Raw genomic sequence first — 25572 nt, 5'->3', positions numbered from 1 at the left:
ATCCCGGATTAAACAAATGTAATCAGGCGGCAACCAGCAGCGACGTCACCCGTTGATTCGTGAACGGCCGTTACGAAGTCTCGAGTTCGGATTTTGGCCGGCGCCATCTTTGCTGGTTCGGAGAGGTTTGGAGCAGGACGTGACCATATTTGGACGAGCTGTGGGAAGGAGCGATCAATCGATTTGATTGGAAACCCAGCGATACGACGTCCCGCCCACTGATAGCCGTAACCTGACTGCACCACAGGCCTGTCAATCAAACAGACACGCCCCTGAAAAAAAAAAATAGCTTTTTGATGCTTATCTTATCGTTAATGACGGGATTATTTTTAGATGGACCGCCAGAAAACTAATAAAATGGAATAACTTTAGCTAACAAAACTGAAATAACTTGTGGAAAATGTTTGTTGACTTAGAATTTTATGAGAATAGTTGAATGGGAGTCTATGGAGCCGACCTCTAGTGGCACTCGATGGTATTACACCTTACGGCACTTCGGCATTGACCTCATTTTTTTCAGAGCCAGAGGCTTCGTTCACTTTGATATACAGTCTATGGATGTAATCCACTGAGTTAAAATTAAGTAAACTTGAATTAGTTGTTTTGTACAGTCCCTGTACAAAATCAGGGACTGTCAATGTTTTGATAAATATCTTGCATATCGTCTCCAGCATCGGTTGGTCCTGTTATTCCTTTCTGTCTTTTCTGACACTCCCCCCAAAATATATCTGTTGAAAATTAAAACTGGCACTTGGTAAATTTGAAAGCTAGAAATTAAAAGTTTGTTCTTAATATGTCTTTCGTTTCTCAGTAAATACTATTTGTTTTTTTCACCAGAACTCCATATTTAACAGCCCCGGTTCCAGGAAGTTGCAAAAGATAGTTTTCGATCATAACTGTTGTAAAAAAAACCTTTAATTTGAAGATCCTCCGCTAGGTTGTGAACAACAGTTTCACTTATAATAGTAAAAGTATGTGCACGTGTTCATCTTCTCTACCTTGCAGGAGCAGATAGCGCAGCGGTCGAAGCTGGGTTTCCAGTCCTCTCCGTTGCGTCTGATTGCCTCCTCCTGTGGGCAGTCGCCGCTGCAGCCCGGACCAGATGTGCACACGCAGTCGTATCCTCCCGGGAGGTTCACACACACACTGTCATTCCAGCAGGTGTGTGTCTGCAAACTGCACTCATCGACGTCTGGAAGGCAAAGAGAAAGTCACGGTAAATTAATGTCAGCGTCGGGAAAATTATGTTTTGGTGGCATTGTGTGTGTGTGTGTGAGGCGATGAGAAGTGGAAGCAGACGGCATCGGGTACGTTTATATTCATGCAAGGTCTTCTACAAGTTTTGATCGTTCATTTTTTTTTTTTTTTTTTTTTTTTTTTTTCTAGCTTAGCGTAAGATCAGTCCCATTTATTTGGAAATACATAAAAGAACGAGGTACATTTGGCTCTCCGATTGTTTTTTAAGTGACATAACAAAGGCAATTTGTTGTTTTGCAACATTTGAGAACTTTCTTGGAGCCAGAAACCTCTTTGTAGAAAGACGTGTTTCTCTCAGTACGAATACAGTTTTGATAAATCATAATTAACGGATTATGTTTACTGGCGATGTCATCCGGGGAAACGTGCCAGCATTCTTTCAGGCGGCAGCGTCGGAGACATCAAACGCACATGATGCACCCCTTTCTATACAAGGAAATATTTACCTTTAATAACTTTGAGGTAGATACAGTGTACGTGCACCTTTTTTTTTTTTAAATTTATTTTACTATCTCCTCTCAGTACTCTGGAACCTCCAGGCATCATGTGTAACTTTTGCAATAATTCATCACCTTCACAAATATACATTTTAGCCCTCAAGTTATTCAATCAGTCCTTCAAATTAAAAGCCCTCAGTTATTACATCGTTCTTCTTTAATTTACTGAACCAATTCCCGCAAACTAATAGTGGAGCTTTACGTCTATTATCACTTACATGCTGCTTCATAGCGTAGCGTTAACCTCCCAAGACCTGGCCTTTAATTTGGTATGCATTTTTGATTCTTACGAGTTATTTGGGATTAGTGGGAGCACATAACTATAAAAACTAAGCATTGTTTTTGAACAGGAAGAAGTTTTTGAACAAAAATGATATCATCTTATTGGGAGAACTGGTTTATTTTGCTGTAATAACAATCAAGTAACGAACGTGTAACAAAGTAAAAAAACAGTTTATTTCAATGCTTGAACGTGGCTGCAGGTGCCGTGCAAAAACAAAGTAGCAACACGTATAAAAGCCTTATGATTTGATGAACTCTTTTTAATTTTTTTCTCGCTCCATACTGCAGTCTTTCAGCTCCTGACAGAGAAACCTGCCCTGACAATGTGTCCTATAATAATATAAAATTTAATTTAGTGGACGCAATCTAATTTGTGCAACATGCAGAACTGTTTATTCTCTCGCAAACTCCTGGTTTCTTCCCCCATCTTCTCAAGTCACGTCACCTACTTTAACACCTTCACGTTACGTGAACGACTGGTCTAAATAAAGTCCCAATGTACTGCACTCATCGACGAAACAAGAGCTTTCTAATTAGCAGCTTCCCAGCTTGTTAGTTTGTCAAATTTGCAGTCCATATCAGACTACAAAAGTTATCAAGCATGAAAAAACAAAGTTTCAACCAAAATGTTTTTGTACCCTTTCCACTTTTATCTTGGCCCTGGAACATTTTGCCAGAGATTGTCACGTGTATTGTGCTTTTACTACCACTTCATGGCACAGAGGAAAAAGTTGTCCACTAATGAGTTCAAGACATCTAAGTGAAGCAGAATGAAGTATAAGGTGCAGAAAACCCCAAAATGTGATGCGCTCATATGTGGACGCACGGTCTCTTAAAAGAAAAGGAAACATAAGATATGTGGATTTTCTATATATTTCGGGTTTCAGCCCCAAATCGAAAGCGTTGTGTGGTCTTTGTTATCCCTTACGCATATTTTAAAAGATAGCAGATTGAATGAATTATAACAAAACATATAAAAAATTCTGAATTATGATATGAGGGAAATTAGGTCGTATTTAAAACATCATTCCAGTATCTACTGATTATAGTTTGCATACATAAATACTGGTCTCATAGTCTCAATCCGTCTGTTTGCGTTCTTCTTTGTGGATTCAGCTGAATCATCAAAAGATCTACTCAGCTCCACCCCCCACCCCACCCCGCCCACCCCCACCCCCCCCTCTCCAGACCAAAATAACTGACATGAACAGAGAGGGTCGATGGCATTTTCATCTACTTTTCCTTTATCAACGCGGCGCAGAGAACAGGGAGCCAAATGTCCGTCCCTACCTTTTATGAGGCCATGGCATTTAACTCTCTTTATCCTCACTAAATGTGAGCCGTTCAGAGAGAAATGGACCAAAGTCCCTTCGACAGGCGCTCTTGCTCTCCCCCGCCAGCAGCTGCTGCCTACAGACATCGATCACACCCACACGACACTGTCAGCACGCCACTGGTGCTGCATGAGTAAAGACCCGAAGAAGAAGAAGAAGAAACACTGGAATAATCCAAATATGGAATTGGTGGATTTGTTAGTTATTAGCGTTGCTTTCCCACTGTGAGCAGCAGCACGGCCCAAAAAAAAAAAATACCATCTGCTTTAAGATGTTTAAGAAGTTGGATTTCCACACCTCGGTTTTTTTTTTTTCCCTGCTTATACCCGTACATCGACGTCTTATCAACGTTTCCCTCAGGCACTCAAAAGTCAACCCAGTAAATGTCAGACTGAGCATGACATGATTGTCTCAGCTTTCTTATGTCTGAACTGCACTTTATCATTTTCAAGTGCACTTGGGTGTTTTGTGAAACCCAGTCATCAGCGGCGGTGAAACACGTCTTCATGCACAGCGTCAGACACGCTGCGATCGTTTTGTTTTAGAAAAGTAGCAAATTTGATCACGCATTCAAATGTGATTCTCCAGATGATCACATCCTCCCAACTGGACTTCGACTGCGTCTGCCCTGTCCGCTGCAAACGGCAGCCAGCAGTGACGTCACCCTTTGGGATTATTTTCAGATGGACCGCCAGAAAACCAGTAAGGAGCGACTTTAGCTGACGAAACCAAAAGAACGCGTAAGAAAATGTATTGCCCTCGTATTTCATGAGACTATTTGAATGGGTGTCTGTGGAGCCGGAGGCTTTTTGGAGCCAACCTCTAGTGGCACTCGGTGGTATCGCGGCTTAAGGGACTTCTGCATCGGAACCATTTTTTCCAGATCCGGAAGCTTCGACCGCTTTCATCTACAGTCTGTGGTTCATTGCATTCAGTGGGTGCTGTTGGTGTAAAATTACATGAGCCTGAACTTTCAGGTTGTATTTCAGAAATAAGAAATATTTATTCACATTTTTTGACATTTATAAAAACACTTATAAAAACAGTGACTAGACGGTGTAGGAGTTCTCAGACTCTTGCAGAGTCTCAGTTTCTAACAAGTGTGGTAGTGGGCGCTGGTGTTTGTCTTCGATAAGGAGACAGTACACTCAGGGAACACTGGTAAAGTTTATACTGCTTTGCCACGCAGCTGAAAGAAAATAAGGCGCTTTATCCTAATCAATACTTACAAGCTAATAACAGAAACTTTGTTTTATCGCTGTGATGTTGTAAGCAACAAAAATACACGACTTGCGCAGCGACATTTTCTGTCCCTGAACATTATGCAGCGTAGATTTTTGTTTTCTCTTATGAGAGAATGATAAGTAGCAGCCAGCGGGCAGACGTCCTCTGGGTGGACACGATGCTCGGCCAACGCTGTAGCCGCACCACCCACAACAATACCGGGTGACACTGCCGAGTGTACGCCCTAATTGGTTGCGGTTTCGAGTCTCAGAGAGAGCGAGGGAGAGAGGAGAACCGGCTCCTCCGAGAATTCATTGTGCCTGCGAAGGACTATTTGCATACGCTAAATGAAATCCCCATCAGCCAGTCAGACATACTGTACCTCTGCTGGTGGAGGATTAATGCTCTTCATGCTACATTCACCACATTCAGCCACAAGCTGCTGCTCGCAGATGAGGCGTACTCGTGCATGCGGGCTGCAAAGAAGACAGTGTTACAAGCAGAAAGCCCTTTGGAGAAACCAGTTGAGCACAGCCGAACATCCACTCACACCTACATGTGCTGTTACACACGAAGGCGCTAATCCGGTGTCTGTACACGACAACACACGTTCACCCGGGAACAGACACTCGCGCGTCGACACAGAACAAAAAAAAAGAAAAAAGAAGAAGTAAATCCTTCTGACAGATGTTGGTAATTAGACGGCATCAGAAAGCTTAGTATTTCAGTATTTAAATTATATTTCTTTGGTGTGTCTCCAGGCGGCCCATATGGAAAGGTCATGCACACCGCCGAGAGAGAGAGAAAATGATGCACGAACCCCGTCTCTGAGGGAGACGGTGGGAGTTTACAGTGTATTATCCTCATCTTTATTCACAATCTGTTTATTAAAGCCACCTGTCGCCCCCTGAAGCATTCGGCATAATAAATATGTTTTTGAGATGCAGCCCCATGCAGCTTTCAGTCAAAGCCATGAAGAAAAAAGAAAAAAAAAAAAGATTGCCGCTTGCAGCTGCTCTGCCCCTCGCCAACAACAGTACGCACTGCAACACAATGCAACACAACAAGATGTAGGGAAATGTATTGCAGGCACAGTCGGCTCAGCACATCGGCACCGCAACAAAAGACGGCACAAATGAGGTCCAACATGAGAAACCGCGACACCGTGTTGTGTCAAATGCACACAACGCATTGCAACTCCTAATTGTCACAATATGTCATACTGAAATATTAATGCGCATTATGTCACCGCGGCACAATGTTGATATATCGCATCAGTGCATTGGAACACATAAAGAAACAACTCAGTATGCACAAAACACCAAAAAAAAAGCCAAGACGAGAACAAAACACAAAATAATGAAATGTAGCTTATATATATAAAAAAAAAAAAATCTTTATACTGTTCAATTTCAAGGATCTTTACTCAATGATAGCGCAGGTTTAATATTTTTTTGGACTGGAACCAGAATGTAGAATATGACAATAAAACTTTGAAATAATGTTTTATTTATTTCTGTGAACAAGCCATTTTTCAGACACTAGACGGGATTTATGAGGGATGCTGGGGAAACTTTGCAGACAGAAATACAAAACGAGGACTCGAATTTATTTGTTTTGAAAGTTTTCATCAAAGTTTGTTTGTTTTGAAAGTTCTTTATTTCAATTTATGTATTTTTAAGGTTTTTGTGTACTATTTTATGCTTTTTTTTTTTTTCCCCCCTGTGTTTTTAACCCAAGCGTGTTTTGACTGAAATCTTGTTGAATTTTTTTGGCTAGCTTACCAAAAAACTGGAAATGAAAATGCCACAATTCTTTCCACTCACCAGGGTTTTCTTCGTGAACGCTGCTCTATAAGTAATATTAAAGAACCACCAGGATTAAATTGATGTGGTCCTGACTGTGTGAAAAGCCAATAACTACAAAGAACGAGATGGCTTAGAGAATTGAACGAGACAGTGCTCAGTTTAATTGGAACCACAGCTCCCATTGACGGCGCTGCTTATCTCGACATATTTTCCTCACATGGAGGGAAACAAACAAAAAAAAAAAGATAGCGTGGACATGTGTGAAGTGGCTGTGTGACACTTGATGAATAGCACCTGTCATGCCCAAACGGTGAGAGTGCACTCAGATAAAAGACTCTTCTAGATTCTTGTGTTACCAGTGGGCGGAACTGTAGTGCTATTTGTTTAAGTACCACAGCGCACCTGCGTCACACGTGGCACAAGGTTAAGTTGTGGCTCATTTCTATGGTTGTGTAACCACTGTTGGTGGCAAGTTTGCATCCATCGCTGTAATTTGATAAAATCATGAATATAACCCTGCAATTTTCAACTATTATCCTCGATTCTTTATCTAAAGAGTAAAATTTCAGTCACAACAGGTTCATGCAAATATTGACAATAAAAGCCCTGTTAAGAAATGTATCTTTAAAATCATAAAGGGCTTTTAATTTTAAATGGATAAGTGTTGAAGTTGTATTAACACGTTAACGGGGCAAACAGTAGAGGATCAAAAAAACGAGGCTTCGAATGCCACTATGACAACTTTGGCTCTCTTGCATGACATATGCTTGATTGGATCTTCTAGCAATTAAAAATATAAATGACTTCCAACAGGATCTAGAGAACAGCACCACGCCGAAGCCAACAGCCAGTTGCTACATGCATGTGCCAAACACAAATTTGCGCCAACATTACAACAAACAACTCATTCGTTCATTTGAAAAACCACAATTGTTAAAATGAAAGCCCTTTTCACAGGTCTCACATGCGCCATCCATCCATTATCCATTCCTGGAGCTCATCTGTCTATGACTGGACAGGTCGACAAACCATCACACAGTAACACTGACAAGTATTCTCGCTCACGTTCACGCCCATGCTCAATTAAGGGTCACTGATAAAGCCAACATGCATACATTATGTTTGGACTGAAGCCGGAGGTCCGGGAGGAAATCGACGTAGGCAAACGGAGAACATGCAAACAGAAACACCTTCTTGCTACGAGGCGACGGAGCTGCATCACCACGCAGCCTCACATCCACCAACTCTGATTAATTCCCAAAGTTGCTGTTGTGGCAAAACTAAATTTAACACTTGACTTTAAGCTGGATTCTTTCCTTCAATCCAAAGCCTTTGGTTTTTACAGAAAATAATATGTGAATGCAACACTTTGGGCTTTTGATTTGTGACTTAACCTCTTTACCAGATGCAATTACACAATTATCTTCATGCACAGACCAAGACACTTTAAGTTATCCATTTTTTTCTTCGTCCCTTCATCCCTCTCTGCTATGTCTTGCATGGACATCACATACTTTTTTTTGCCAACATGCAGCTCATGATGTGGTTAACTGGCTGGTGCTGCTGCTTCCTGCTTTGAGCCGACTTTCTTATTAAAAACTGCTTCTTTATGTTTGGTTGACTCGTGAGAGGGGTATTGTGGAAGGGAAACAAATTGTGTTAAATTGTCATTTGTACTTATTTCCCCGGCTGGCCTTCCAGCTTAATAATACTTAAAAAGTGTGGGGAGAAAAGGTGGCAAACATCCTGCAACAGAAACATACACATGCAGTAAAGTGTGTGTCAGTGTAAGTGCTTTCATTAATCACATTGTGTAAATCATATTTATCATGCTTCCTGAAAGCCTCTGATGACAGAGCACAAACAAGTTAGTAAATGTCCAAATGACTTGGGGACGTTTTGAGTCAATTACTGCCAATATGAGTTACCTGTCAATTATTTATGCGATTATATTTTAAATCAATCTGATGGCAAGTTTTTGTTGGAAAAACAAGTAACCCCAGTGGGTTTCCAGCCATCTGTTTTAAACACATTTTAATTTTGCACATGGGAGAAGTAAGAATTAAGGAGAAACAAGTTTCAAGTATAACAAACTTGGCAGAGGTGGGAAGATTGGCAAAATGCAATGAAACGCAATGGAAACGGTGGAAAGTGGCAGGAGGTTACGTTTGTAAAGCATATGGAACAAAACAGACTGCATCCTTCCTCAACTGCGTGAAACATAAATTCCATATTTCTATCAAGTTATAAAATTTGTTTTCATTATTTTAAGTTTTGAAGGTCACCCTTTAATTAAAGACATCTAATTGTGCTCAGTTCTTCAATGGTGTTTTCTCGTTGAGCCATTGAACACATGCATTTGAATTCTTGTTCAAATTTGCGGTAAATTTGTAGTGAAACTTGACTATTGTCTTTAGTGGTACGGCCACTAGGAGTCGCCAAAGCTGAATATCTTTAAATCTAACACGCAAGTCGCGTTTCCACTATACGAACTTTCCCTTGGAACTAGGAATGTTTTGAGGGACTCATTTCCTGTGACTGCATTTCCACCACAAGCACCACGGTCTAAATTAAGATCCGAGGAGATTATTTCACCCTCCTAAAAAGTTCCTGCTCAGGCGGTAAGCACTTTCCAAAGTTCAGGAACTTTGGGGGATGGGCCATGTTGAACCGCAAAGTTTGTGGCTGCATACCAGTTTGAATTTGTTTACGGTGCTTTGGAACCATGAACTTGGAACTACAGAAAACATCATACAGCAGATTGATGACGAAGTGCAGGTTGTATTTTTTATTGCGTACAAACACTGTGCCACACTCAGGTATAGGTGGCGTTAATGTAATATAATGTACCTACAAGTGGCCAACCGCAATTAAAACTTAGAAAAAGAAGAACAAAATATGTCAGATGACTAATTTGTCTAACTTTTCTGGGTCTTCAGAAAATGCAGCTGGCTAAAGGAACATTTTAATTTCTTGAAAAGGGACTAAAAGTTATTTTAGGTGGAAATGTTACTGTAAAGTAAAAAGTCTTCTGAGTATCAAACAGAAGTGAAAATTGGGTCTGGGAAATGCGTTGCTTTCTCCTTCGTGATGGATGGAAACATTAGTGGGTTTGCATTCATTTGCATGTTCCAAGTACCAGATGCTTAATCAGTTATTTGCTAAAAATGCTACTTTCTGGCGGAGAATAGCGGAGCTACGATGTGATGCAGAAACAGTGTCGTGGAATATACTGAACATAAAGATCACAGCACAGAAGTGGATTATCCTGCAGGAGGTCCTGATAATTTATTCAACAGAGCTCTTTGGAACTGAAATCCGTTGTCGCTGATTTGTGTCCAAGCTGAACCACAGCAGCCAGCATCCGCGCAGGAGCAAGCTACAAGCGTTTCACTGCCACATTTGTGTCGCACACTTGGACACACAAAAGGGACTTCCAGCCATAAATACCAGAGGGAAATATTCATTCCACTCCAAGTCCTCTGGATCATATCTGGATAGAACATCAAGAACTGATCCACCGCTGAACTTTTCTTCAGCTTTGTGTTGACAGCAGTATGACCTCTCAGATAAATACTGAAATAACGAGTGCTGGATTTACACGACTGACTCCTCCTCTGCCTGGAGGCTCAACTCTTAGATGTAATTTTGTGCAAAAAGATTTGAGTCTGAATCCACTTAACTTCATCTCAGGTTTATCAAGAGAAAACATTAATTATATTTGCAGTAGAGGTTGTAATGGCCCACAGCCAGATCTGAATTAAAAGCTTTAAATCACTAATTGGATGAGGAACAAAGAGTATGTCTTACTTTTAGAGATTATAGGAAATCACAGTGGGGCCTTCCTTTCGCAATTTTCTGGATGGTTTTGCGATACGAAGCTGTTAAGTCGAACATATAAAGTACATCAATTTTATATCACTTTCCTTGAGAATTGAGTTTATGTAAAACCACTTTCTGGGGGAAATCTGCTGAAATCATACCTCCCCCTCCCAAGTAAATAAATCAAAGCAGGCTGCTGATGTTGCATTTTGATTTAAAGGTTAAGTGACGGCAAATGTGTTTCACTCAGCCACGCCATCCTGTTTGCCGCATCCATTGGGACTTTAAAATGGTGCATTGGAAAAAAATTAAATGGAGCCTCGGATTTAGTCTGGAATATTTAGATGTTCTGAGCTCCTGCTCTTATATAGTAGAAGGTTAATGAAAAATCATGATGTTCAGCTAATGTCAGCGCTACGGATCCGTTTGCAGCTACTCTAACTAACAGGCTAATCTAAGAGGGTGATCATCTTACCTGTGTACAGCGACACAGAAACACTAATATGGCCATAGACTCTCAGTTTTATATTTAGGAAACTTCGCTCCTGTATGAGACTGTGAACACGCAGTATTATTGTGAAACACTCCGAACATGTGGAAATATTACAAGTTGATCCCAGTGTGAATAGAAAAAAGGTAAGCCGGTCTCTCGCTGCACTATCCCGTGTTACCATTTGCTGTGCACCATTAGCACTAATGTTTTGAAATAGGAAACAGAAGCCTGCTGGTTCTCTTTAATGCGACGAGACGACACAAGACGCCAACGTCTAATAGCGGCGAAGCTGCCCTCATGAATATCTCATCAACGGGTTGTGTGTGGATTTCACACCGCGTGGTTACAACTCGAGCTTTGAAGGTGAGAAGACCTCTGATTAGCCTCCTTGTGAACCCGTCGGAGGGCGCGTTAGAGCGCATGTACGTTACATCACAGTCGGGGCTTTTGTTTCCGTGCAAGATTTTCATAGGATAAAATGAAACAATCAAGCAATCATGTAGAAGACCAAAGGAATACGAAAAAAAAAAAAAAAGAAAAAAAAAAAGAAAAGAGACTTGATAATTCCTGAATAATTGGAGAGTGGAAGGGGAGTTAAGTCTATAGTTGCTAGGCGGTGGACACACGGTGGCGGAGGAGCTGGTATTTCCAGCAGCAACGAGGATGTTTTCAGTTCAATGTATGCTCACCGACGCAGGAGCTCCCATCGAGCAGGTAGGAGCCATTGTCATGGAAACCACTTCTGCATTCACAGTGGTACCAGCCGGGCAGGTTGACACAGCGGGAGTGGTTGTGGCACTCAATCAGGCCCTCCGCACACTCGTCGATATCTGAGGACACAAACACGGGAGTAACATCAGTGCCGGCGGAAGTTATCACCCACTACCGCCGTCAAAAAACGCCAACCTGAAACTTAGGCTCATTTGTGTCGTTTGATGCTTTGCCGGTTCTTTGATCTTCACTGGTTTGCAACAGCGGAGGTCGATCAAAAACCGGCCGCGCGACGGCAGAGCTGGGTCAGCGTTTGGCCACATTAGATTGGCATCATTTCTGCGGACTGATCGCCACAGCGGGGATCAAAGTCTCCACCATTTTGCCGGCAGAATTGTTTCCCTTATGCTTCTTTTCTATTTCTTCTTCTTTGCTCATTCTCCTCCTTTTTCTATTGGACTCTGCTTTGTCTCTGGTGTGCAGCGTGCACACACATGCCCAGCCCGGAGGTGTTAGGTCTGCGCGCCTTCTCCGGAGAGTAAGTCTCTCTCATCCATTATGTATGGTGTGAGCTCTGCTCCTCATCTGCAGCTCCCTCGCATCTGGCTGTAAAACTCGACCTGTGCACACACCTTGGTAAAAGTGTGACCTTCAGTCATTCCTTCAAATCACGTACGCGCTAACTGTCGCAAACAGTGACAGGCAGCGGGGTGGGGTGGGGGACGGGGACGGGAGGAGGGGGGGGGGGCGGGGGGGGGGGGGGCTGCTCATTAACTGTCATGTCTACACCTGGAGCAGATCAACAAGAAACAGTGCAGTAGTTCAGAGCCGGACCGCCAGGTGTTTTTCATATCATGTGATGGATTCAATGACAGTTCCTAGAGGCTGGCAGGAGTTGTTGAGTTTTGTCAGTGTATAAACTGAAAAAAAAAAAGGTCTGTCAAATTCAATTCAATTCAATTAAATCCACGTGACATTTGTGCCAGTTTGTCAGCTAAAACACATCTGGAAAAAAAACCCTGAAGATGTCCTTAGACAGTCCCGGGTATTTTATCAGGGCTGATTCGCGCAGGCTTTATCGGGTCAGTATTGACTAAAATATAAGCCAATCAAAATCCATCCTCTTTACTGAAATCTGTGTTTTGTTCATCTCCTGCTCTCCTTAATGACAGCTGGGCTCTGCCTTGAAGTACTTTTCTCCACATGAGAGTAAAGAAGGACAATGCGCTATAGTTCATATATGTAGTTAAAAAAAAAAAAACACCAAGTGAGTGTTAGACCTTCTCTCTAGCCAATTTCTTCAGGTTAGTTTCAGTAGTTGCAATTCTCCCAGTTAAAATTTGATTTAAAAGATTTCAAATTAAAACTATGAACTATAGCGATTTGAACCAGGCCCGAGGATTTGAATCAAATAGCTGATGAAAAATCATGTGTGCCAAATTTTGAGGCCGACAGACGTTATTTCAATCATGTATCAGATAAACATCAACATACAGGTGAATACAAGACGAGGTCAAAATGTAGTATGTGGCTGTATGAAACGTTAGATGACTTTTAGTTTGAACAAAAGACTTTTAATTTGTAACCGCTACAGGAAGTCATTAGCATTAGCATTAGGCTAACCAATGGTGAAACTATATCACATTCACTTAGTCATTGACCGCGTTGACCCCACTGTTGTGGCCCAGACAGTAAATGTTAGATTAGACTCTGTGTCTGCAAACTCTGTGTTAAAGGACTAAAAAAAAAAAAAACATTGATTAAGACTACTTGACAAGGAAGTAAAAAAAAAAAAAAAAAAAAAAAAAGGAAGTAAATGGTGAAATCTACTTCTGACAAAGTTCTACCCACACTAGTGATACAGAAACAGCTTGGGTCTAATTTCTTACAGGACCACATTTACCGAGACAGTAAATGTCATAAATTACACATAAAACCAATATTTTAATTAAAAAAATGGTCTGATTTAAAAAAAAAAAAAAAAAAAGGAAAAAAAAAACAGGAATCCAATGAGAATATCAATATCAGTGTCTTTCCCTGCGTGTCCTGTGATTAGAGAACGAGATATCACATACAAATCTGTGTAAAATGTGGAGCTGGTGGAAGGCTATTTATAGTGAGAGTTGAATCGTTTCGTAATCACTGTGGATTGTATTTCTCAAGTGAATACCAGTCTGTCTCATTTCTTGTTTGAATCTAAACTTGACTTTTATGAAACCAGACAGATATCTGATCTGCCCAAGATGCTCGCGGCTGATAATGTTGATCTGTCTAGACAAAATCAAGGAAAGAGAGCAAACATAGTACATTTCCCAAAATGTCTGCATATTCATCAAAGTTTGTGTTTTTTTTTCACTCTGAGAAAGTTGTGTTTATCTAATACAGATTCTGCTCCACAAAAATGTATGCTTATCAGCACAAATCCAGACGTGGCCATTTCAGAGGCTACACGAATAATGTGAATTTTAGATAAAGGAGAGATGCATTGAGGTCAGGACCCGTAGAGATAAAACAGATTTGAGGGTTCCAGGGTTCCAGTAAGGTTTACGTAATATTTTGCGAAGAAAAACTGAGATAATAAAAATAAACTGGCCTTCTGATCTTGTGTTATGATCATGTTTGTGCTGCTCCAGCCCAATTTGTTAGAGTCACATTGATAACTCTGCCTTGTCTTAAAGAACACCACACACACGCGCACACACACACACACACACACACACACACACACACACACACACACACACACACACACACACACACACACACACACACACACACACGTATCTCCACAAACATAAGTTGAGCCGTTTAGCAGTGTGTTGTTGTAGTTGTGTAGTTGGCTCTGAGCGCTGTAGGTAGTAATAAGATGTGACAGCTGCCGGGAGGTTCGCCCTCTGTCAGCCTCTCGGGTCAAAGGTCCGGTCAGAGTTACACCAAAAAAGATAGATTCCCTCTCTGACATCCCACTGAAACATATCAAGATTGAAGGCGATTGGTGGATGAGAGCAGCTAACCCTTCTGCAAAAAGAGCAGCGCTGCGCGGTTACACGAGGGGGCATCCGTGCATATGTTCGGGCTGGTGCAAGCTAAATGGTGTAATGACTTCACCCTGTGGCCATTTGATTCCCCCAACCTCATTTACTGACCCTGGTACAATTTAATAGGTTTCATTTTTACACTTCTAATTTGTTGTTGCGAAAAAATGTTTTAATCGTGGTCCACATTTTGTTACGCCTACATTTTACAACAAGGAGAGACGCTATTTAAATACTTAAACTGTTTAAATTTGCGGCATTGCCCTCTCAATTCTCAAGTTTATTCCATCGACTGTATATGAAAGTGGATGTAGCTTCTGGGAATAAAAAAATTAGGCTCGTGTGGAAGCGCCTTAAACTGCAATACCACACAGTGCCACTAGAGGTTGGCTCCAGAAATCCTCCGGCTCCATAGACTCCCATTCAACTTGTCTCATAAAATTCTAATTCAAACAAATTCAAAATTCAAGAGTTACCTTGGTGTTGTTAGCTAAAGTCATTACTTGTTCGTTTTCTGGCAATCCATGTGAAAATCATCCCGTCATTAACTATAAAACAAGCATCAAAAAGACATGTTTTTTGGGGGAGTGTCCATTTGATTGACGGGCCTGTGGTGCAGTCAGGTTACGACTATCTGTGAGTGAGACGCAGTATCGTCAGGTTTTCCAATCTGATCGAGTCAGATCGCAAGTTACCTTTTCATAATTCACTGTATTTAGGTGAGGTTTCATTATTGCAAATTTGTTGCAATCGTGTGCAAAAAGCTGAAGATCTTCATTCAATCCTGAGAAGGAACGCTGCGATTATTAGACACTATGGCTGCACAGAGAAGGCTGGCAGCTGACAGCCGCTGTAATATATAACATGGGCGGACCATATATCACTTCCTACAGCACACGGTGCCATTAATGAACCTACAATATACAGCACGTCTGCTACACATCTCGCCGTCACAGTTACAAATAATGGACAATGTTTTGTGCAAATTAGGATCGTGAGGGAAATGAGTATTTGTTATTTATTAAACCGTTCAATTTAAAATTTGCTGACACACACACACACACACACACACACACATGCTTTCGAGACTCCACGTTCTGTACTTTCACCGTGGAGCCTCATGCATGGCACCTCCTTGCATTGCATAAACAAATAAACATGATTTGGGAAGAAGGAAAGCAATAACGCCCAGCCTGAACATCTTAAGTACACAAATAACAGAGCAACGGCACTGCCTGCCTTCCTAATGACAATAATCCTGCATTGCTCTCCGTCATAGCTGTCCATAATTTATGAAAAGCGACACGTTCGAGGGGTTTTTCACTGCCGCTGCAAAATACCACCACTTAAATTGTGAATTATGTGACATGTACGTATTTTTCTTCCATCTCCTCACAGATTTTCTGTACTTCATTCTTCTGTTTATGTTTGGAAATACAATAAGAATAAAAATAAATGCTTGATGCCTTGTCTCAGTTAAAATTCAGATTTGAAACACTTATGCCTCTGCCATATTTTTCATAACTGCATTTCATCTCCTGTTTTTTACCTTGCACACCCTCTGTAATATTGCGATTATACAACAAGTTACCAACTAAATAAAATATGTAATCAAAATGTAGTCATATTGCGAGGCAATCCGATGTCCGTTTCCATGGCGATACACGGGGTAAGACTAAGAATTGGAAAACAATCAGACGACTCCAATTTAATGTGTGCAATGTTTCCTACTCCAGGAAGTAGGCCGAGCCTTAGCAACGACCCTAGCAACGGAGGCGATTCCTCGTCCCTTTTAATGTTTCCTCGACATTGTTTCTCAAACTGAATAAATACTGCACATAGAAACACAAAACTGCTGAGCTAGCTCAATCTTGTTCTAAGTAAGCTGAAAAAAGATATCGATGAACTCATGTATTTTTAAGATTTTAGCACCGTGTCATGCTTTAAAACCAAACCGATCAAGCTGGCCGCCGCTAGGATTTTAAGTCCGTAGTGTTACGGTCCGGGTGCTCGCATCAATAAAAAAGGACAAAGAAAGACCAGATTTTGCGTAGTGGTTCACATTTAATAGGCCTATAACACGTAAAAACAAGATCATATTGCATATTGCATGGAATTCAGTTCCTATTATATATTTGCCATGGAAACATGGGGCATCGAAATGCCACAGCACTGAATTTGAAACAGTCAGACCACCCACTTTAAGTTTTAGGGATGTGTGCAGATGTTTACATCTTTACTCAGAGAACCGTATAAGTACAATGTAATTTAGGACAATACAGCAGAACAATAACTCCAACATAAAAACAAGACTCCCGAGAAATATTTACTCAGAGCCAATCAGTGAAATGTTCTTAACTGTACGCACAGATGGGGCCGCTGCAATAAAGAGAGGTTCTCTGGCTTCAAAGCCCCGACGAGACGCATCGCTGCGCTCCCGAGTGTGTTATTTGATTATACACAGGCAAAGGCCGGCCAGCAGTAAGTTGTTTTCTCAGCCTTCACAGTGTAGCTGGTGATTAAGAGCAAGTTAATCACCCAGTAAATTATGGCAAATCATTTGTTCTCGATGCACTTTTGTTTGAAGAATTGTGCAGTTGATCACCAACTTCTTCTGTTACGCACTGAAGTCAGATGTTTTTCAAAAATGTTCTCCGACAAGGGAAAATCACCACGGAGTTCAAATTGGCTGATCATGTGAAAAATTGAAACTGAGAAGGGTTCAGCAGGGTTTATCCGATTTAATGCAATTTTTTTCACTTTATAACGTTTTTTTTTCCTTCTTCAGAAGAAGTGGTTTGGGTGGTAAAACCGCTTTAACTGTTGCCATGGTGACAAAGGTTGTATAACTTTAAATATAAGGTGCTGATTTAGAAAACACGCTTGATCGTATTTGAGGGCAATGTCGTGGAAAAACTGGTATTAACAAACCCGGATTCAAAGAAAAACCAAGATTATTAAACAGACATCATTTCAATAAGTAGATCAGCCTTGCAGAGAAGAACATTGTTTTGAATCTACGACCTGGGCATCGGACCTCTTCATGTCACACACACCGACACATATTGACGAGCTCAGATTGAGTCACGATCCCATGATCCCAAAAATCCCGTTCGCCGAAGTTCCTAAAAAAACTCATCACTAACAGATCAATGAAAGCAACCGGCCATGAATAGATAGTTAACATGTGAATAATGATACAAAATTGACTTTACTTTTACTTTACTTTTTACATCAGGAACAAACGACCTACAGGGGGGGATGGGTTGGAGAATTTATTGCAATTTTGGCCTGATGGTGACCCTAGAAATAAGGCAACCTGGTATCACGGCAAAGAGTGAAATAGATGGTTCACTGCAGCAAAACATGAAATAGTCACGCTTTGGCCTCTCTAGAGGGGACAGTTTCACGTTTTCCCGCCTCCTAATACCGCCTTAAATTGTCCTTTGTACTTGGTAACGTGATCCTTCATTACGTTACTTTCACGTGCGTGCAAGTTTCACGCTTACAAACCGTGACACTGTCACGCCTAGAGAGGGCGACCCGTGGCTATCCCATGTTTTGCTGTGGTGGACCAGCGTGTCTATTTCACGCTTTGCTGTGATACTGGGTTGAAGCATGTATATTCATCCTCTAAAGAAAATGATCACTCGGAGTAACACTTCTAAAAATCCAAATTACATTATATCGGGCTTGAACTCAGTGGTAATTCTCCCAGTTGTTGTCATGACAACTTGTTGTGGACTGATGCCTGAGTGTTCAATGGAACAACTGATTTTGCCAACCTTAGAATTCATTTTTCAATACATCAGACTGAACCGTTCTGGGTATTTTAGTTAGTTTTATAAAAATAAATTCTTTCTAAAATTTTGCCTGACTCACAGCAGCAACTGCAAATGCACAGAAATGCCTCATTCCACCCGGATCGCTTTAAATGGAGGGCACATGTTATTTAAAAACCCATCCATCACGCACCTTGTTAGACCTTTTCATTTAGATGTAATAAAAGCTCATTTCATTTGAGTCAATAATTCCTAATGCGTAGTGATTTTGTAAAACTATTTGTTAGCTGGTGTGTGTGTGTGTGTTTTAGTGTGAACGGCCTTCCGTTCTCTCCGTCTGCAAAAGTGAAGTGGACAGATGACCTTCCAGGCGTTACGGGGTACAATGTGTAGCAGCTCCCATAAATACACTCCATCAATCTTTGTTGCAGTCGTGGGAAAGAAAAAAGGAAGCTTGACAGCATTTCGCATTTCCTTCTGTTTCCTTCCATTACAATGCAAATGAGCACTTAATAGTTAGGTTTTTTTTTTTTTTTTTTTTTTTTTGCAAGGCATTTTCCCAATGGGGGAACCAAGACTTTATGACAGTCCAGATTGTGAAGTGCTGTGAGTTTAAGATCACAGAGGAAATTTGGAATTAATCCACACGTAGTTAAAATAATCCCAAAGCTCTGCGGAGAATCCTCCGGCCTGCTGAGCTTTACATAATTACAATTTATCCCCGCCCTACTGACCTACTGTAACAACATCATGGGGCCTTTACAGTAAAGTGTCCTCAAACAGAAACGACAACCAGAGTTTAGGTTTTATTTTCTGCCTGATGGTCTGTGACCAGGAAATGTCCTTAAAATCAACAACAGAAAGCTGGATTAAAGGAAGAGTTATCGTGACCACATTACACTGTTCTACACTACTGATGTGAATTGTTTGTTTGTTACTGTCAAATTGTCAGTTATTTATTCAGGAATGGTTAAATGTACTTTTTTATGGACTTGTAACTGTTGTGTCACCAGCATTTGAACGTCTATATTTCAAAGTGAAGCCTGTCCAAAAAAACCTGTTCGCATGCAATCACTGAAATGCTGCTGATTCAGCAGTTATATTAGACCTGGATGTCTGAGAAATGTTATACTTTGCAACGATGTTATAATTTAGCATCTTCTGACCTTAAAATTGCAGAGGTCTGTATTTTATTTTGGTGCATGTATGGCCATCGTGGAGCTACTAAAGTACAGTCGCAGAGTTTGTGTCAGAATAACCATTTCAGTCTGAATGGGTAGCTTTGTAAGAAGACCCCCCCCCCTCCCAAAAACAAAACAATGTGACCACGTTCATCCTCCTCAGTGTGAATATAATTAAATGTAATGCTTTTTCCTTACAACGACTAAAAAGCTTACCTTAAAGCAGAATTATTTTTTTTTTTTTCAAAAAGGTAAGCTTGCTTTCATTGGGTCAAAGGATGTTAAGGAATGACAATGTGAACATAAAAGACATCAAGCAGATGTAAACATGCATTCACCATACTAATTATGAAAGCATTACAGTAACGAATAGTAGCTTTGGTAAAAGGATAGGTTAAGGAATGTTCAAGAGTTTCTGAATCCAGCACGTACATTGAAAGAGTGGTTTTTTTTTACTCCCTGTAATCAATGAAGTGAATAATTCCTAGTGACACTCCAATGAATATGTATGTACATACATACTGCACATAAGTGGCGTGTATAAAATAGACTAGACAACATCTGAACCTAAACCTTAAATGTTGCTTAAAGGTTATGTAAACTTACTTTTAAATATTTTTTAACATCTTGTTTGTCAGTTTGACACTTTGGACTCAGCAGTTAAGAGCTGGAGACCCCTTACAGAAAAAAAAACACACGAGTTTCCCATGTTTTGCACATCGGTGATCACATGTATGACACGTGTTTACCACATTTTGCAACATATGATAACATGGGGGAAACGTTGCAAAAGTTTTCACAGGGGAATCTACATGGGCTTCACACATTACAGCAGCAAACTGTTCCAAAACCGCATGTCACATGTGTCACATGAGTTTTTGCACGTGTGAAATTCATGTGTTTTCTGGAAGGGATGTTTTTTGCACCCGTTGAGACAAGCGGAACCTTTTTCCCTCTCAAACGCTGCTGCTGTCCAAACTCTGACAAAGGTTGTATCACTTTAAGAAAGTAGTACCTTTAACGCATAATAATACAAATCATTACCTTCCCCGAACCTTTTTTGGGCCTAAATATAAGGTGCTGATTTAGAAAACACGCCTGGTTGTATTTGAGGGCAGTGTCGTGGAAAAACTGCTATTAACAAACCCGGATTCAAAGAAAAACCCGAAACACCCGTTCTGGTTGTCCCACATTGTATTAATATTACGTTGATCAGCATAACGTGGAGAGGTTTCTACAACCAACTCAAAGTTAATGACACAAAAACACCTGCTTATATAGAGCGCGGTCACCAAAATGTCAGATCTACATGCAAGTACAGCAAGAGTGGGAACGTTTGGGGGATCCAAACTTTCAACGCGTGAACACTTAAAAAAAAGAAAGAAAAAATCCAGCTCCAAACCAAACACACAGTCCCTCTGACATTATGTACTTAACATCAGCTGCTTTGACAAAGAAGTAGAGCATTTCTGAACTGCGAGTTGACTGCGAGGTCAGTGCCGTTCCGTTTTTTTTATTTTTATTCCTTTGGAGTTAAAGCCTTTTTCAGAAAATAAACCAGGAGGATCCGGCAGCGGATCTGCGGCAGCTCTGCAAACCCACGCGGAGACAAGGCTGGCGACCCCACGAGGAACGGGTCAACGTGGGAGAAGGGGGGGGGGGGGAAGATCAGAGGTGAGATTGACTCCGTTTCCCATCGGCTTTATATTTAGATAGATGCGCGCCACAGAGGAAGAGAAGTCGGTGGAGCGGTGATGGCTTTATCACAAGAGGTGGGGGGGGGGGGCAGGAAGGAGGAGAGGGGGGAGGGGGGGAACCAGGCAGGGAGATGGAAGTGGAGGCGGAAGAAAGAGACAGATGTACACGAGAGACGGAAACAGACGGGGAAGAGAGTTCATCAGACGGAGAGACTGATTGAGAGTGAGGCACCGTGACAGACAGAGAACATGCCATGCACAGAGTTAAAAAAAATAAAAAATATATATATTTATTATATAAAACTCTGCACCGCTCATACAAGTTGCCCACGGCAAGTCGAAGCTCCACCAACCCAGGCAGCACTTTAAGGACACGGAAGCACTTTACCTCCATACCTCCTCCTCGTGTTCCTTTGTTTTTTTTTCATTATTAATGGAAGCTCATATATGCTTTTGTGGTGCATTTTTGAGGTTGTGGATTCCAAATATATGAGCAAATAAATATAACATGCTTTGCATGCTCGCTTGAAAAGTCAACAAAGTTTCGGGAGATTCTCGCGGCAAAAGAATTGAATCTTTTCGACGCAATCCACCAAAACGATTCCGTGATCTCACGAGGCAATATAAAACAAATCGAGAGCAGCTCTGATGTTCACAGTAACAGACATAAAGACAACAAATAATACACACAATGCTCGTATTCATTGGAGAGCATCTTGTTGTAAATCAGCAAACACTCGACTAACTCTGACATTTCAAACAACACCTCTGGCTCCAGTTGTTGTTTACACTTGAGCTGCATTCAGACCTAAAAAAAAAAACTTTAAGAGCATCTTCAAGCTTTTTTTCAGTGATTTAGCTTCAGCTAAATATTTCTCTCATACAGAACACTTGCAGAAGCACATGACAAAGGCCATTTTTATACACGTACCCTGATTTCAGTACTTAAACTAAAATTTCTGTTCAAATTTGTGTCCCTCTTGAAGCAAACTTTTACAATCTGAACATGTGTTGGCAAAGTAAACTGCAAGACTTTTGGTGGTAGATTTATTTTTTTTTTTTTGACCCTGTTCATCTGTGGTTTCTGTGAATGTGATTCACATGTAGAAGGGATTCGTTTGACTTTCAGAGACAGACACAGATTTTGACGTAGACAGACAAGAGTGATTTTGCGGTGCATCACATCTGGAGCAGCCGCAGGCAGCAGCCGGAGGGCCTGAGAGACGAGCCTCATTAGTGTGATGATGTGTTGGTCCTCATTTTGGTTCTCAGAAGGGGTGAACCAGCTTTCTGCACCTCATCTGCTCCTCAGCTGAACTCTTTTATTTTCTTATTTGCATGATGTTTTTTTTTTTTTTTTTTTCTCTCATTTCACTAAGTCTGTGCTGAATGACAAAAGGTTGCATTTTGACATGAAATTAAATTTTCAGAGAACACTATTGAGGAGTCAGCTAATTAATCTGCGTACATTCGATGCTGTTTATCGGGAGGTTAATCAGTCCTTGGGGGATTGTCTTTCGTAAGATGTGTAGCCGCTGATCACCTGTCGCTGGTTCAAATATTCAGATCTGAGAGTATATATGAATTAGTTTTAAGTTGCTGGTTATTTTCTCAAAGTGTTGCTAAAAAAAATAAATAAGCAAAGTTCATGATTTACAGAACAACATGAACTATAAAATCATTCGTTTTTCCAAGAGTCTGTGGGATGAAGTTAATAACCGGTGACATTCAACTTATGACGACTTTTCTGCTCATTTGATAGATTTTGTGGAAACGCAAACATGAGATCAATTCAAAAATGCACGTGTGCTTAGCTGTGATATTTCTCGGAGATCAGATCGCAGCTCAGCAATTTTAAGAAACTTCAGCAGGATTCAGAGTTTAGAGCCGAACGCTCGAGGAGACTCAAACCAACTGGACATATAAAAAAATTAGGAAATACCTGCAACATTAACTGACGAAAAGTAACGTTTAAAACTTTTTAAAAAAAAAGAATCTTACTAGGATGTAAAGAGCAATAATTTATAAAATATTTCATTAATATTATAGTTCATACTGTTATTGATAGTGTACTGTAACATTTAATTTAAAATGAAGCCATTTTTCAATGGATAAAATGAATATTTAAATTGAACGCTATTGTGCTGGACTTTTACATACGACAGTATATGAATGTCTGTTACTAATTAAACCTGTGGAAACATTTCTCTGTAATTCACAGTATGTGGACTTTTTATATCGAGTGTCTGGTGAGACATTCTGGCTCTCTCATTAGACAACTGCATTCCAGGAAACACACTCTTGTCATATTCCTCTGTTTTACGTGTTTACGAGGCTATGAGGACTGACGGCAGTACCTGAGATTTAAAGTGGTTCACGTAGAAATGTGAGCGTTTGAGTGTAACTCAGTATCTAAAGGGAAACCATGGCAACAAGCTGTAAATAGCTGACCTGTGAATGTAGTGCTTTATGTGAGCTGGTTGATTACTTCTGTAAAATTAGACCGCAGAATTAACAGCGGAGATGAAGGAAGAAGAGAGGAATGCCAGAGAGAGGAAGAGAGAGGATGGATGAATCGTGAAACGACAGAGGGAAGAAGGAGAGGAAGGAAACGGAAGAGGAAGGAGAGGGGGAAAAGGGGGAGAAAGCACAAAAGGAAAAGAGAGAGTGGAATGAAGGAAAGAAAAGGAGGAAGTGGAGGAAAATGGAGGAGAGCAAAGAGTGGAAGATGGGAGGGAAAAAAGGAGGGGAGTTGGCGAAGATGAAGATGAAAGGAAAGAAAAGAGAGAATAACAGGATACATAGGAAAAAAACGAAGAGGGGATAGGAAGTAATGAGGGAAGGAGAGAAGAAAAGTAAAATGAAAGAGGACAGGAGGGATGGAAAATGGAGGAAGGGAGGAGGTGATTGAGGGAAATAGGAGGAGGAAATGAGGACAGAAGACACGGGAAGAAAAGCGAAAGATAGGAAGGAGAAGAAGAGGCGAGACGAGAAGAAAGAACGGAGGAAAAGAAGGAGGAGAGGAAGAGATTGGGAAAAGAAAGAAGAAGAAAAGAGTGTAAGAAAGAGGGAGGCAATAGTGGAAAGAGGAGAGGACGGGGTGGTGCAGAGGAGGATGGGGGGAATGAGAGACGGGTGGAGGCGAGACGGGAGGAAGAAAGAAGAAAAACAGAGGAAGAGACGAGAGAAAGGAGGTGAGGAGACGGGAGGAGGAGAGTGGAGAAGAATTAGATGCCCTTTTCTATGGCTCTCCGGGGATCCTCAATATCTGCAGTGTCCAATTTAAACACAAGGCTTTAGAGATGGAGCGTAAAAGTGTGTTTGTAAGTGTGTGGTGTGGCGGTGTGAGGGAGACGGCTAATACCGATCCAATGACCATTCCTCTGATGTATAAAAAAAAAAACAATACGATGGTCGAGCTGAACAAAGCGGACGAGTGAGAGATGAGGCGGCGGTTCCTCGGGTCTTACCCGTCTCGCAGCGGCGTCCCGTGAATCCCGAGGGACAGACGCACGTATTGGGGGAGACACAGGTCCCCCCGCTCCGGCATCCTTCCTCACAGAAGGCTATAGGAAATAGAAAAAAGGAAAAAAAAGGGAGGCGTGTTAGTTCAGTTTGTCTTCCTGTCCTGGATTTCACAGCAGCAGCAGCAACGCAAAAAAAAAGTCTTTGAATTCCTGCCGTTTAAGGTTTCGTGAAGGCGCTGCGAAGCGCAAAGTGGTTCCCCCGACTGTCTTTTAAAAAAGTGTAACAATCCTCAGCGGGAACACAGTCACTTTTGTGTCATTCACGTGGGCTTATAAATGGTGTTTTAATGTTTCTCCATGTGCATTTGAAAAGGAGGTTAAAAAAAAAAAAAAAAAAAAAAAAGCTCAAAACTGTAACAAGCCCTCAGATTTATTTTGGTTTGCTAAGACACTCTAATATTAAATTCTTCTTTGAAGTGGTTGTCATCTAGCAGACAGCGACTCCGTACAGCTGTAAAACTATCAGAGTTATGGAAATGAAATGTCACCACCGGTAAAACTGTCACACTGGCGATAGTGCCGCCTGACTAAAAGTTGCAAATCAGGAATATTTTTAAACTGAGGGTGGATCAAATGACTGTGTAATGTTTTGGTTTGATGATACATTTACTGGATAGTGCAGACTCGCTGTTCACGTCAACCTTGTTTAACAGCAAGCAGCTGTTTTTTAGGAAAAGCTGAAGCTCTGACAAACCATCTGAACTCTGGCTGTCTTTCAAATAGGAGGCAGACCAAGTTAGTGACTATGGTGATGAAAGTGGAGCCAGCTATATTCGTCCACTTTTATATACAGTCAATGATATAAGCCAAATCTAATTGCAGCAAAAATCAGTTCCATAAAAAGCTGGTGGTATGAAATACTGCAATGGATAAAAGGTTATTTGTATAGCAGATGTCAATTCAAACTGGTTTACATAAAAAC

General features: G+C 41.0%; 1 protein-coding gene across 3 annotated transcripts in view; it reads right to left on the bottom strand.

Annotated features, from left to right (window-relative positions):
• The window catches only part of LOC138207994 (protein kinase C-binding protein NELL1-like), a 252661-nt gene that overhangs the window by 11266 nt on the left and 215823 nt on the right, over positions 1 to 25572 (bottom strand). For 2 of the 3 annotated variants that reach the window (XM_069165603.1, XM_069165601.1), the window contains 3 exons: positions 24594 to 24689; positions 11407 to 11547; positions 999 to 1192 (listed from right to left, as the gene is read on the bottom strand). In XM_069165603.1, coding sequence (XP_069021704.1) covers positions 999 to 1192; positions 11407 to 11547; positions 24594 to 24689 — 431 coding nt within the window. The remainder of the gene's footprint in view (positions 1 to 998; positions 1193 to 11406; positions 11548 to 24593; positions 24690 to 25572) is intronic. The other variant, XM_069165604.1, reaches the window with a different exon arrangement.

This window comes from Embiotoca jacksoni, unplaced genomic scaffold (assembly GCF_022577435.1).
Source record: "Embiotoca jacksoni isolate LCO1_2020_lvr unplaced genomic scaffold, fEmbJac1.0.p SCAF_35, whole genome shotgun sequence".
Classification (NCBI taxonomy): domain Eukaryota; kingdom Metazoa; phylum Chordata; class Actinopteri; family Embiotocidae; genus Embiotoca; species Embiotoca jacksoni.
This window is presented reverse-complemented; position numbering and strand designations above follow the sequence as displayed.